Here is a 15,344-nt window from a genome sequence, read left to right on the forward strand (position 1 = left end):
AATTAAACAAAAAAAAAGCACTGAACGTGGATAGTTGTTAGTCACTTTTGATAAAAAAACATCAGGTAAATATGTAAGTATAAGGACGTTAAAGACTTCGACTTGAATGTATTTTAAAACGATGATTTAAAGGAAAATGGGAGCACCCGTTGATTTGAGACGTCCTTTGGAATAGTCGGTGATTGGTTGGAAGTTTGAGGCGCTATTGGCTAAACAACAGCCACAGCTATTGGTTCTTTTCAGCAGAAGAGGCATGACTCAGTTGGTAATTTGCATAAGACTTTCTATATACCTTTGAGGTATCGAGGAGGAGCGTTACAGTTTTTAGTATACGATAAACTAAATATGCCTGAGCCAGCGAAGTCTGCACCCAAGAAGGGATCCAAGAAAGCCGTGACTAAGACGGCAGGAAAGGGAGGAAAGAAGCGCAGAAAGACCAGGAAGGAGAGCTATGCCATCTACGTGTACAAGGTCTTGAAGCAGGTCCACCCTGACACCGGTATCTCCTCCAAGGCGATGGGCATCATGAACTCGTTCGTGAACGACATCTTCGAGCGCATCGCTGGAGAGGCTTCCCGCTTGGCTCACTACAACAAGAGGTCCACCATCACCTCCAGGGAGATCCAGACCGCAGTGCGTCTGCTTCTGCCCGGTGAGCTGGCCAAGCACGCCGTGTCCGAGGGAACCAAGGCTGTCACCAAGTACACCAGCTCCAAGTAAAGCCCAGTGTTTTGTTGTTCCAAAGGCTCTTTTAAGAGCCACCCAAACGTTCACTGAAAAGCTATTCCCGCCAGCCATGGCTACTTTATCAATCGTTGCTGATTCATAAATACGCAGACAAATTGGTAACTGGTAATGTTGAGCGTGTTACTTATCTAATATAGGCTACGGTTGCATATCGTGCATAAAAGTTTGGATCCCTGTATGTTTATAGAAGTATGACCTCAAACTGACATCGCCTACCTTGTCCACAGAGAAAGCAAAAACCAGATGTGTTTTTTTATCCATACCATCAGTGAGTAGTTGGCACGTTGTGTGCTTATTATTGTGATGGCTTGTGTTTTGATACGAAAACACAATTTTTACGAAGGTGTGAAGAGTTAAGCAAGGTGTGTAAGCTTTTGCAAGAGAACTACAATGTTGCCCTGATTTGGTGAAGGGTTTTCCTATTTGTGTGTAGAGCAAATATAGCCATGGTCACAAAAATGTGCTTAAGCAATCAGAAAAAAACTGTAATCTGGATATTAAATGCTTTTCCTTGAAATTCGTATTGGCTGTTATGTGCAAAGGGACAGTGTCTCCACATGCATTAACAGTGTCTGTATGAGACTGAGAACATAACATGGAGTGTTGAGTTCACTTTCTCCGTGAACTATAAGGTTCTGTTCACAAATTTTAAAATGAACTAGTTCAGTTCATAATTCAAAGATTTGAACTAAGTTCATAGTTCCACAAATGAACTAGTTCAGTTCTTTTTTTTCAAATGTCGGTGCGAGCTATTATTTTCCAAAAGTATTGCCACAGCCCATAGGCAGAATGCAAGGGCGTCAGTTTGTTTTTAGAAGTGGTGGGGACAATAACCATAAGCTTGAGTGTGTTTTGAAAAGTGCGGGGTACCCTTATGTAAGCTATTCATCCATTCAACGCTGCATTACAATATGCTCAACAGCAGAGGTGGGACCAAGTCACTGTTTGGCAAGTCACAAGTAAGTCCCAAGTCTTAGCAGTCAAGTCCAAGTCAAGTCCCAAGTAAATACAGAGAAGGGCAAGTCGAGTCCAAGTCCAAGTCACATCAAAGCCAAGTCGAGTCCAAGTCCAAGTCCCAATCTTTTTCAAGTCCTGAACAAGTCATCAGGTACTCTTCACTTAATAATGCCATTATTAGACTATCGATCATAATTTTAGCACTTCCATCTAATCCACAGTATTTTTTTTTACAAATACAGATTAAAATATGTTCAATGTTTCTGTCTTGTAATCTTTTACGACATATGCATGTGCATACCTGTATAATATACACATGTGCATACCTGAGTAATCTGTACAAAGCGGATAGCTACATGACACTCAGCACAGCTGGGCCCACTGTAAGGATGAGTAATAATTTGACTGATGGTATTTCACTGCGCTAGGCCACAGATTTGCCTGCAAACAATTTATTAGGCTGTCTGCCAGTGGTGACTCATAAGGGAAGCCAAGGTCAACACTTTTATATTATTTAAAAGATAATAATGACAGTAATTGTGTTTTAAAGTATTAATTTCTTAAGAAGTACTACACATTTGATGCTGTTTATCTAATTTGTAAATGGTGCACTGTCACTTTCCACACGTTCTCATAATGATCTTTTTTTACCAGCTCCGTTCAAATATAGCCTATGGCTAGTCCACAAACTCAAAAATTGTTTGTGCCACATGTATAGCACAATATTAACAATGATAAGCATGATATTAAGTTGGCACAAACAGCTTTCATTCCTTTGGAAAGAAAGAGAAGCATGTATGACATGATGCTTGCTTGACATGTTCTGTTTGCAATTAAAAGTGAATTATGAGCCTGGTAGCCAGTAGCCACCTAGCTACAGTAGCTGAGTGGAATGCGTTTCAATCGGCATATCATGTGCTTCATGTAAATAAATTATTGAATACATCAAGACTCACCAGTTCCATTACACAAGGCAAAGACAACTCTTCATAATATTCTTGTCCACTTTCCAAATCACAGTGAGTGCAGCTATGTCATAGTGACCTGGATCTCATAGTTTATAACAGTATAGACTAGTGAGAACCGGATAAATTCACAATCTCCTCTAATCTCGTACTTGTTGCTTCCACGATTTCTTTTTATATGTTTCTTATATTTAAAAGAAGATATCAATCATCATCAACAATGACAAGCCAGCTGGAACCTACTCGTTTTCTCTCCATCTCGTGCGTGCTTAGATGTGTTCTCAATTAAATGCAGTAGCCTAGCATAAGTTTAAGTTGGATCTTAATGGAGAGGACTCGAAAAGTATCATCTTTATGTAACATGCTGTTGGTGCTTTTTGACAAACGTTCTCTAACAAGAGTGCAAATCAGTTTGCAGTAAAGCTACTAGTGATTGGCTAAATGTTGATCCTTCCTCTGTCTCTTGATGCCCTACACACAGTGCGTAACGCGTGTGAGGGTAGTGGCAGTAGGCTACTGAACTGTGCTCTGCCGCTTGTCTCCGCTATTTTTTTTATTTTTTTTTAGTCGCAGGAAAGCGTCTCTGGGTTGACTGGTACACGATCAGGAAATTTAGTTTTTGATTCGAGACATGTCAAGTCATCACAAGTCAAAGAGGCAAAGTCCGAGTCAAGTCTTGAGTGAATAGTATTCAAGTCCAAGTCGAGTCGCAAGTCATGCCGAATTTTATCAAGTCAAGTATGAAGTCATTAAAATCATGACTCGAGTCTGACTCGAGTCCAAGTCATGTGACTCGAGTCCACATGTCTGGATATGGATGCTGTTGCGGGGCCGTCTAGCGAAGCAGTCACTCCTCAAAACAGGATTTCAAAGCCTGACGAAGGCTTGGCGAACGCTCCAGCAAGGAAAAAACCGAAGCCCATTTTTACCTCCAGATATCAAGATCCTCCTCCCAACGAGTTAGGAGGAAAAGAGAGATGGTGTAATATCATTTTAGGCTACGACTTTTATTTTCAATTGGGGCAACTGAGTCTGTAGACCTATAGTCTACTGTGACGGGACAGATCGAGGGGTCTCCTCCAAAGGACCCCATCATTTTGAGATCGTACGACTTTAAAACGTGTCTAAAAGGAATCATCAGTAACTGTTTGAAAGGTAAAACGGAGGGAGAAGAGAGTATCTCTGCGGTTTGGTGCTCTGTACCTACAAATGATGAGAACGTTGTATATCAGGTGTTTCTGTTGCCTGAAGAATGAAGCTCCGCCGTCTTTCTACACTCTCTCGTCAAGTGGGTGACGATGAGGAAAAGGCTACAGTGTAAATTGCGATTAGTTCACTTTACTTAAAAAACTGTGAAAACCTGTTGCCTTAGAAAAAGTAAGTAAATTAACTTGGTAAAGTTTGTTGTACTGTATATTGTATAATATTCTGAGTTGTAAGTTCATACAAAAGTTGTTGTTACTCACACACTCACAAACAAACACACACACACACACACATCCATATGAACATGTATACAGACACACACACATTCAACAAAATGTAGTCATTCAAACTAACTTGAGCTTCAAACTAACTTTCAAACTAACTTGCTTGCTTACTTAAAGATTATTAAGTAATTATTCCAGTTGTTAATACACCTTATATAGCACATTAACTTCCACAATTTTGCAATGACATAGAATGTAATGCTAAACTGTTTTCATTCAAATAATGACAAGATTTACCACAAACATTACAGAGTGTGCACCCTGCATGTATGAAACTCAGGCTTTTAATACACATTTTTAGTTTGTGCAGAAGGTGATGTTTGAGTAAGGGGTTGCATGAGAAATGTATGTTAGATTGTGTAAAATACCCTATAGGGTTTATAGGCATATTAAGGCCTGCATCTGCATAATCTATCTTTAATAATCAATTTTTCATAAAGCCAGATTGTATTCGAGTATATAGGCCTACTGTAGACATATCAGCCTCACTACTTTAACTAAAGCAAACATTTTATATTCAAAAGTTAATATTGAGATTGGATGTCAGTTGTCAATAAAAGACTGCGTCGTTACATTCCTTGTGTCACTGATTCCTTGTGTCATTGTCTTCTGTCTCACACATTCTTTATACATACATAGCACCGAACCCTCATTATAGCCCCAAAATAAACACGGAATTCCACTAAACGTAGCATTCTACCTTGTTTTGAAGGGACGGGTTGTTTTTGAATGGTCTGGCACTTGCCTAAAGCTAGCCTCTAGTGTGAATTTGGTGAGGTTTCACGTGTACTCTTCCGTTTAGAGATTGAGGCGTCTGATGCTCTGTGTTTCCGTGTGATAGTGAGGCCTTGCTGTTCCGGACAGTATTATTTGGCGACCTTCAACATTTTATCCATTCCTACTTGTGATAATAAACTGTATAAAATAATAAACTCTCTCGTTCAATCCTTTAAGCAATAATAAGCCTAATAAGGCTCATTTCCATAATGTTACACTTTCTTCATGGAATGGTGGGCATTTCATTCATTCATCATTGCTCTGTAAGCATTCTTGCGTGCGTTCATTTTTTTGAACAGAATTCACAATTAAATTGACAGATTCACATTGTCAGATTCAGATGTTTTTTTTTTTTTAATGTTTATGTGCACTGAGTAATACTTACTTGACTTACTTACTTAGTATAACTTCATCTAGATAAGTTCCTTTACTTGTCTTTTCCAGGCAATCGGTTTCCAAATTGTTTAAAGTGTAGTTGTATAGTTAACACATCAGATTTTACAGTGTACATTACTCTGTGTACATGATTCAAGTGTAATCGGATCATTTGGTGTGTTTGTGATTTGACAACAAAATAGAGTTTCATTTTAAAACAAGTATTTCATTTTGTAAAAGATCCGAGGGATTCTGTTATTTGGCTGTGGCGGCTGTGTGTTAATTGTGTTTTTCGAAAAAAAAAAAATTGAATTTGAAATTTCGAAATTCTGCTTAAGCAATGGAAGGAAAAAAAAAAACTGTAACAACAGTTCTGCTCACACCGTTCTCTAAAAATTTGCTCCACGATCTTACGAAGCCCCCTTTAGTCAAATAAATCTCCTCAGGTTGTAATTTTAGGCTATTCTCTTTTGACAACTCAACTGTTTCCACAACTTTGTTTTCTGGAGATTTTAACCATTTTACATCTCTGAATGACAATATATCTTGTTTTATACTTTGAGAATCCCCACATTTTTTTGTTTAGATCAGAAAACCGCATCGGAAATCAGTTTCCGCCCTTTAATAGAGCATTGTTCAATTTCCAATAACCTCATAGTGATGGAAAATCTGAGGGGTCTGTTTATCCGGACAAATAGCAGACTGGGGAAACGTAAGACATGATCAATCCACGATTTGAGCGTTACATTTTTTATTTGACATATATGATGTCCAAACCTCCTGCACATATCTGTACAAACAGTACTCTGCATATCCGTCTATATGGTTTTCTTATAATCATTTCTTATAATATATTCTGTAAATAAGCTGCAAACATCTATAGTATTCTTACTACTATTATAAAGTTACTGCTACTTCATTGCACATATCTGTAGCCTACATGTTGTTCATACATTGTTCATATGCTATATAGGCCTACTGCTAATACGCTGCACATATTTACCTTCTGGGTTTACCTTCTGTAAACCAGCTATTTTTTTCAATTTCTTGTCCTGTCCGTCTATAATTTATATATCACATTGCACTTTCCTGCTTTTTTTACACTTCTGGTTAGACGCAAACTGCATTTCGCTAACTTTGTACTTGTACTCTGCATAATGCCAATAAAGTTTAATCTAATCTAAGACCCAGCAATTCAAGTTGAATCTATCTAAGACCTATACGTAAGTCAAGCATCACACTGGCAAATTTGCAGTGCATTCGAGTCCTACTGCACTCTTTGTGTTGCACCCTGTGCATGTAAAATGTGCTATATAAATAAATACTTACTTACTTACTTAACGGAGCGCACAAACTTTCTTTTCAAAATGGCGGACATAGCATTTTTCTAATTTTTATAGCGACGCAAGGGGTGATTGATGAAATTGTTGGGGGTGTGTCTTACATAGGCATGTTAGTTTTTCACAGTGTTTCATTGGTTGATAACAGTTCAGGGGGGAGTGTTGTAACATAAAGACATAAAATGCATCGGGTAGGTGTGTACCGAGTAACTAACTTTCAAGACAGTCAAACCAATAACTTGTCAAGAGTTTCTGGACCTGTATTTACAAGGATGGCGAATCGCATACACCAAGAGTATTCGTTTCAAGAAAAAGAGTTACGCTCACGTCGGTTAGCAACAGGCTAATGGATCCTGAAATAACTTTTGCACCAAAAAGAGGAAAGCCGGAAACATTAAGAAACTTTTTTTCATAAACCGAGCAATGCTCTGGAATACCAATGGATGTTGAGTGATGGTCGCATAGGAGGCTATGTTTTTGACAAAGAAGAATGCAGTGTGAAGCTATATGTTTTGGCTTCACCGTATTTGGTGTTTTCAGAGGGGATGCTACACATCTCATTTTGTGCTGCCGATTGGATAATGTTTAGGGATATTTGGAGTGATCTTGAACTACCTGTTTCGGATAGCACCTTCACAGCATCATGGAATAGTTCGGTCTATACCAAATGTTACCATATTTATGCTAATTGTCATAGAACCACAGGGGTTCATTCACCTGTGTAGTGATGACTACAGAATAGCAACATATGCTGAAGCAATATTTACTGCAGAAAATGATGTAGAGAAATTCGTACAAGGTCCTAAAGTGAGGTATCTATGGAAAGACATGCTTGTTTTAAGTAATGTTTTCAAAAAGGTTGATAGATTGTTCAAATTTAGTGTTGGCTTGGATAGATACCAAAGGATCAAGAGGCGTCTTTTCCCGATGCGTTGCCTTGATTTAGCCAACAATTGTGAATCGTCAGCTTTGGAATCAACGCCCCACGTTTACGAAGCTTAAACAGTGAGCATGCAAAGGGTCACTTCAGTCTCAGCGATAACTTGAAACTTGAAATGGCTGAAGAGTATGTTTGACTTAACGAAATGGCAGACATACAAGAATAAGAAAATGCTGAAACACCAATGATTGTCTCGTCAACAAATACCTGTGAATCCTCTGAAGCTACCGGATTTGGTTGTCACTACCTTACAACATCCTAAAGGCGTGTGTGTGCAGCATTCTACAGCATATCATCGCTGAGAAGTTATGTGAGAATTGTTTCGGCGGTGAAGTCCGGATGCCTACTACTAGCAGAAGCACATAGGGGATCTAAAAAACAGAGACTTTTTAAGCCAGAATTGTTACAAGTCATCACGAGTGTTTTCCAGACGTAAGGAATTCATGCAAACCCTCAAAATTCCTGGGGTGCTGTAGAGGCTCTTGTGTATGAAACATTACAATCAAGGAAAACATTGCTGAAGTTCTGGATTAAAGCTCTGGACTGTTGGTGTGAAAAAAACTTTTTTCAAAAGATCATTGTGTTAGAAACAGGCAATCAAAAGATTCTGACTTTTCAAGATTCTGTTATAGCCTACCATAGAATTTGCAGTGCTTAATGCCCTTAAAAACAAATGATGCTTGCTAGGTCATTGTCTGAAGACTGCTCTAGCCTATCGTATGTAGAGTAGGGGCCTCCATTAACAAACCATATCACGTAACAGTATGTGAAATTTGAAAAAACATGTCATAGACAACATATAATAGCTGTACACTCTCAAAAAGGATGTGTTGGAAACAACACATTTTTAACACATCAATGTGTTTAGTGTTTAGGTAAGGTTTGTGTTAAACCCATGTAACACAGTTACTGTGTTGATATTTTAACACACCTGTGTGTTACAGTTGACACAATTTGGTTATGGTTAACACAGTTACTGTGTTTATATTTTAACACACCTGTGTGTTATAGTTGACACAATTTGTGTCAATTTGGTTATTGTTACTTTCATTTGGTTATGGTTATGCTTTTGTCCAAAGCCACATACAAATACAAGACAATATAATACTTAAATTTAACAGGGAACAAATTAAGATGTTGGTCAGACTATTAGAAGGATAATAGCAATAATAAACAACAATGTCAATTCAATCACAGCATAATGAAGTGCATGTTGTCGTTTTATTTATATTTTTAGTATATTTATGGATCTTAGCAGATAAGACAATTATGAAATTTTTTTTTATAAATAAAACAATAATGAAATATTTAAACCAAATAGTGTGTGCAATAAAGATGAATTCCTGACAGCCTAATGTGAAATTATGTATTATTTATTACAAATATTGTACACATAAACATTACACAAGTTCATAGCGAGGGTTTACAAAAATATCATTGTTAAAAAATATCAAATGTATTGGTCTAAAATCAATTAAATCTCTTAAACTAATTAGTCCTAATAAGTCCTCTGTTCTCTGGACAGCAATTGCATGGAAATGGTTATGGAAAAACTTTGTAACAAGTCTCCTTAAGAAAAACATTTTGATTTTCACTTTCTGGTAAAATGTGCATAACTTCTAAAACCGTTTTCCTTAAGAGAAATGGCAAGTCGTGTTCTGGAACAATGATGTATTGGGCGGAGGCGGAGGGATCTCCAATGCACACCAAGTGGGGCTGCCGATGTTCTACTGATCTATCAGGATGATTGTTCAGCACAATGGAAATGCTGGTTCCAGTCTGTTATTTTAAAGAAAGAACAAGAACATAAACAAGTCATTAGACATATGCATGGTTTCAAGCAATTTACAAATTGACAATACTCATTTTACATTATACCAGATATAACATTGCACCATAAAACATACAATATAGGCGTTCCGTACTGTAAGCACACAAAAGAAACATTTACTATAGGAGGGGCCTACGGTTTTATATCAAAAGGTAGCCCAAAGCTGACTTCACACTGCATTTGGTGTTCCCTTTGCCCCTGCCTGATGCAGTGGGGGGCAGCAGATGGACAAGCTTATGAAGAGCTCTGTAACATGAAACTATAAAAACAAACAAATTTAGTAAACTCTTACTTTCTTGTTAAAATCAATTGCATTCATTCACTGTAGCACAAAAGCTTAATAGAGATAATTCCTCCTACCATCATCCTCAGGAACTGGTGGCAAGGCAGCTGCAGGTTCACTTGTGGACATTCCCTCCCATTTTCGGATGAAGAACAGCTTTTCCAGGAAACATCTTTCCAAATTCTGTATCAAAGTACATAAATGGACAAAATACAGTCATTTGAATAATTAGAATGATATCAGAGGGATTAAAGACAGTTCATCCAACTTTCATTATTTTCATCTTTATTTTACTATTTTTATTACAAATAGGTCATTTGAATAATTAGAATGATATCAAAGGGATTAAAGACAATTCATCCAACTTTCATTATTTTCATTGTCCCAAAACAATATGCACTCACCATGTATGGCATGTCCACAAAGCGTGGAAACTCTGCAAAAACCTCCAACGTTGGATGTCTAGCAGCAATCCACAACCTTGTAGCTGCAACAAAATAGATTATTATAAATTTGATTTCACACCATATTGTGAACACATAACTTATTTCAACTTCCATACTGTTTCATTTTTAAATCATTTAGCATTTCCAAAATAAGAACACACAATCTGGGTGACTAACGTTAGCGAACTGGTCAGAAACGAATTGTTACTTTAGGTTATCAAAATGCCAGCATTGATTACCGTTTCATTAATGCGTCACATTATTGCTTAACCTGCACCACAAAGCAAACTACACACTTCATAAACTTTAAAAGATAATCATAACGTTGTGCATAGACGTAGAAGCTAGTTCAACACTGGGTCTAACTGCAATATCGTTTAATCAAACCGTGTTCACGTTAACATTAGTGTCGCGTTCGGAATGCAAATGTGTTTTCCCTTGGCAGCGTTGTAGCTTCTAAATGCATTAAGTTCATTCTTCATCGTTAACTTGCTAGACTAATCGTGAACATGTTCTAATGTTATGTCGTGGAGCAGAAGAGATATAACTGCATAGGCCAAAAACGACTACACTCACGTTACCTGACCTTGTGTCTTGATGTCTATTATGGCTTGTAAAGTTAACGTTAACCACCGATTGTTCAGAATAAAATGGTCACCGTTATCTATGCAAGTAAAAGTGAATTAAATCCATAACGGTGGTTATCATGATTTATAGTAGTTATAGTAAGTTAGATAGTGTTGTAACTTATCGTAATGTGTAACGTAGATAGAAGTTTGTAGTTTTGTCATCCTGAGCCCTAACGCTAGCATTTCATAGCAGCTACCTTGTTAGCATTACAAGGTCATACCAGTTCCCACAAACCTTGCTAACGTTAGCTGTCCAAAGCTAAAACTTTAGCAGCTACCCAAAATGCGGATTTACCCACATAGTAATACGAGATGACGTAACGTTAGAATATTTTAGTTTCTACATGTATGCCAGTGTTTTTCAGAGTGTGTTAATGTAAGGGCAGGATTGACTTAACATGGACTAGCATAACGATTGCTAATCAATAACCTAGCTGCTAGAGCTACTTGGCTAAAAATAGATGCTGGACTTTATTATCATTTAACCTTTACAATATTGCAAGTTGCAACCGTCTTTAAAATAAACATAACAAATACGTCTAAGACATGGGTCTACCTTACCTTTTATTCAGACATTTACATCCACTCTGTGTGCCACTTGCACCTTCTTCCAGTGCGCCAAGATAAATTGAAGTGCTGAGAAAAGAACCTCTCAGGGTAACGGCTCATCCAGGACACCAGGGATTGGCCAATAATTTAACACATTTTGTGTTGGGCAGTATATTCCAGTAATATAACACAGTAACAACACAAAATAACACAAATTGTGTTAAAATTGTAATAACACAAAAAATGTGTAATTATTTAACACATCTTTTTTGAGAGTGTATGTACATATACTGTAGATGTTTGTATCATTAATTTGTATGAAAATGTGTTTTTGTATTTATAGATAGCTTTTAAACTAGTTTGATACTTTACCATTGTAAATGTGTTTGTGTGGGTGACAATAAATGTTATCAAAATCAATATTTGGTGAAAAGGTTATCATGACGGACCCTCTAAATGCGGTTTACTATACACCATCCAGTGAGGGGTCTTTCGACGATAAAACAAGATTAAAAGAAGCTGCATTTAAAGATACAGGTGTACGTTTGTCTGACAAAGATGTCACCGACTGGTTATCTGTCGAGGATTCTTATACACTTCACAAAAATATGCATGTTAATTACAAGATAATTGTTTTGAAACAGTTTCAAGCAGACTTGGTGGATATGCCTATATACTCAAAGTAGAATGATAACTTTAAATATAATGTTCACACACATAGACATTTTTAGCAAATATACCTGGGTATGTATGAAAATAATAATTGTATAAATAGTTGAATCCATTTTAAAGGAGGAGGGCCTCAGAAATTGCATGCAAACGGACCGTGGGGCAGAATTCTTCAACAAACATATTTTTTGTATTAAAAGAGACTAGTACTTTAATAACTCAACAGCACTGAATCAGTAAGCTTATTCATTTAAAACAAATAAAAACTCCCTCTGACGGTGGTGACTTTAGAACTGACTGTGGGCACTAATCTGATGGCGGTGACAGTGGCCTCATTACAACATACAATTCCAAAACTTATACCACTCAAGTCAATAGCTTCTTGCTTAACAACTTTGTTATTTTTTGGACCAATGGTTAAATAATCCTGAGCACTGAGATAAACATTTTTCAAGGAATATAAGGTACAATTAAGCAATATCATTATTAAAAGTACCCATCATCAAATATTAAATCATCATAGTAAAAAATAAAGTCATTACCAGTAGGAATTATGCATCACTGACATCATCTTAAACCGTCATCTAGTGTCCCTACTCATGCTAATTCATAATAATACATTGTATTGTTCTGAAAACTGGATTGTAAACTGTATTTATGACGTGAAGAACAGATAACAAATAACAATTGTGAGCACTGTGGCAAACATTCAATAAGAAACATATTGGTTCAATTAGCAATAGGCTATCATTAAATGGTGTTCAAATGCTATTGTTCAAATGCTAATTGACTATTGTGATAGATGTTAAGGAAAGGATGTTTTGTGTGTTTTATCTATCTTTTCCCATGTAAATGTTAAGTTTTTTTTGTGGAAGCCAGCTTTCACAAACATTAGCTATCATTTTCCTAACTAGCAGTGTTAGCTCATAGATATGAGCATAGACTAACATGGTAAGCCAAACATATGCGCTAATTCAAAAAGGATGGTAACGTTATAACATTAGTGTTGGTGAAAGAAGCCTGGTATGTGGATGCATGCAGTAAGCATGATCATGGCTGTACGTTAACTTTTTTGCAAGTAACACCGGTGCTACAGAGGTTGAAAGTTTTGTAGCACCAGCCATAAATTCTGTTTCATCAGAATAAAATCAATTCAAAATCATCAATTGTGGTTGGGATCTAGGGCTACTGCAACTGGATTGATAAAAGGTCATGTAGTTGTAAACATCTCACCCGGCTACATTGTGTTTGAGAAGAGCAAAATCTATCAGTATGATCAGTTTGCTATTTTGTTGTTGAATTTATAAAAAACAAAAAAATAATCCCTGTCAGTTCCATGCAGTTCAACTTTTCAACGGGTATCAGAAAGAGAGGTCATGCTACTCCGTCTTCAGTGTCCCGCTGGCGAGATGGTTATCCCCCCTCCCCCACCCCCCCCCAACATTCTAAACCAATTGTATGCACCGTATTGCTATGTAGCATGGTAATGGTATACACCATTTGAAAGCTTGGACTCTTGGGAATCCAAACATGACAACTTTTTGTGTACAATCTGTATAGTGCTTTACATTGTCAGATTAATCTTACTATGTCTCACTTAAATTTCATCAAAAATGCCCTCCTCTCCCTCTATCACCTTTGGTGCTTCCCTATCTTCTAACTGCAGTGTATATCCTTAGCAATAAGTAGATTCAGCATATTGGGTCTTGACATATTCACAGGAATCCATAGAAATGGAATCTTCATTTTATCCAATATTTGATGTGCAGATTTATAGTCCATCTTATACACACCCATTGAAGCAACAAAGAAAATGGAACAAAATGAGACTTTTGTGTAATTATTCCATATTTTGTGTAGTCATTCTATATCAGAAACCCTGACATACAATTCAAATAGTCTACAAGAAACTTCAGAGTGTTATCTTTCATTTGAGACCAAGATTATGCTTCTACACAAAAGGGGTTCATATGAGCATTTGATTGTCAGTATGCATTTTGGATAACCAATAGTCCTATGGGGAGTTTCCATAGGGCATTTTACGAAACGCATGAGCATATCTTGGCAAATAATGGTACCCACATTTTCATTCTATATTGATCTACTGTTGCACACAGCTCCACAATACCTGGTGCTAGGGCTCAGTTGTGTTTCTAAGTCGTATCAAGTGACCTAGAGGGTTGAAATGTGGTCAGTTCAGAGATGCTTGTAATCCAACAAAAAAAAAATCTATACTAGCCTTTGTAACTCTGTGTCAGTACAGTTATTCTGATTGTTTCCAAAGAAACTACAGTGCCTCTGTCTAACTACAGTGTCCAAAGAGGTCAAGCATTGGATAGGCCCAACTAGGTGGCCTCTGAAGCAGGCGCTGTGCAATTTCAGACAAAAATTTGAAATTGGTATTGAGAATGAAGCGGTTAATTTTTCTTATACGCATTGTAAGTCAGTTCATATATTTTTGAGTAAGTAGAAGATGTGCTGAAGATTTTGTTCCACTAAGATTAAATTCACGTTTAGTTCATATTTCTAAGTTTTTAGATTAGAGTATGTTCAACTTTATTGTCATTGCACGGGTGAAATATTATTTTTCATCTAACCAGCGGTGCAAATGAGAACTGACATGTCAAACATTTGCCAATATTTTTGAGACGGTAAAAAGCTGATTTACACTAGTTATTGCTTTCATGTGGCTGTTGAAATTTATATCACTGTCAATTAATACACCTAGATTTCTAACAGTATACTTTGCTTTCAACCCTTTTGTGTCAAGGAGTGTGGCAACCCAAAGTCTTTCCTCCATTTTACCAAATATTATTACTTCCGTCTTGTCTTTGTTCAGCTGAAGAAAATTTTGAGACATCCATTTGTTCATTTGCTCAATACACTGACAGAGATTCTAGGGAACCATAGTCATTTGGCGACAGAGCTGTACCGTTTTTTTCAAGTGTTTTGTAGTCTATCAAGCTGAACTCTGTTCTCTATCAAGTTAAGTTTCCCTCTATTTGTAGCTGGAAATTCCTGATGTTGAAGTAGTAATTGAGCAGATATGTTGACTGATTTTGTCAATTTTACCTTTGAAAAAGATGACTAGTTGAGAGAAGTTCAGGCATTTATTTTGAGGGGGGATTTGTTAACTTCTTGACAGTTGAAAATAGAAAATAGTGTTATTTTAACTTCTACTGATGATGTTAGAAAAGAAAGTCTATCTTCCTTTGCATACGTCAGAGTTATACTGTATGTGCGGAGCATCTCTTTATGGATCTTAATGCGGATCTGGAGTTTGTATTTACGCCATTTTCTTTCAGTCTTCCTACACTCTCTTTTTAGGAGTTTAACCGCTGGATTT

General features: G+C 36.9%; 1 protein-coding gene and 1 long non-coding RNA gene across 2 annotated transcripts; one reads left to right on the top strand and one right to left on the bottom strand.

Annotated features, from left to right (window-relative positions):
* The first annotated feature begins 132 nt into the window (after positions 1 to 132).
* LOC125297614 (histone H2B 1/2-like) lies at positions 133 to 1,123 on the top strand. Its single transcript, XM_048248070.1, has one exon. The coding sequence runs from the start codon at positions 346 to 348 to the stop codon at positions 718 to 720; it is 375 nt and encodes a 124-aa protein (XP_048104027.1). The 5' UTR covers positions 133 to 345; the 3' UTR covers positions 721 to 1,123.
* An 8,457-nt stretch (positions 1,124 to 9,580) lies between these two features.
* LOC125297652 lies at positions 9,581 to 11,544 on the bottom strand. The gene is made up of 4 exons (XR_007194092.1): positions 11,342 to 11,544; positions 10,110 to 10,192; positions 9,783 to 9,888; positions 9,581 to 9,681 (listed from the first exon to the last, which is right to left on the bottom strand). It is a non-coding gene; the product is annotated as an uncharacterized LOC125297652 (long non-coding RNA).
* Positions 11,545 to 15,344: the final 3,800 nt, after the last annotated feature.

The sequence above is a fragment of the Alosa alosa genome, chromosome 7 (genome assembly GCF_017589495.1).
Source record: "Alosa alosa isolate M-15738 ecotype Scorff River chromosome 7, AALO_Geno_1.1, whole genome shotgun sequence".
Taxonomy (NCBI): Eukaryota; Metazoa; Chordata; class Actinopteri; order Clupeiformes; family Clupeidae; genus Alosa; species Alosa alosa.

What these genes read in the sequence shown, in the direction of transcription:
- LOC125297614 (XM_048248070.1), top strand. Translation starts at nt 346, where the DNA reads ATGCCTGAGCCAGCGAAGTCTGCACCCAAGAAGGGATCCAAGAAAGCC.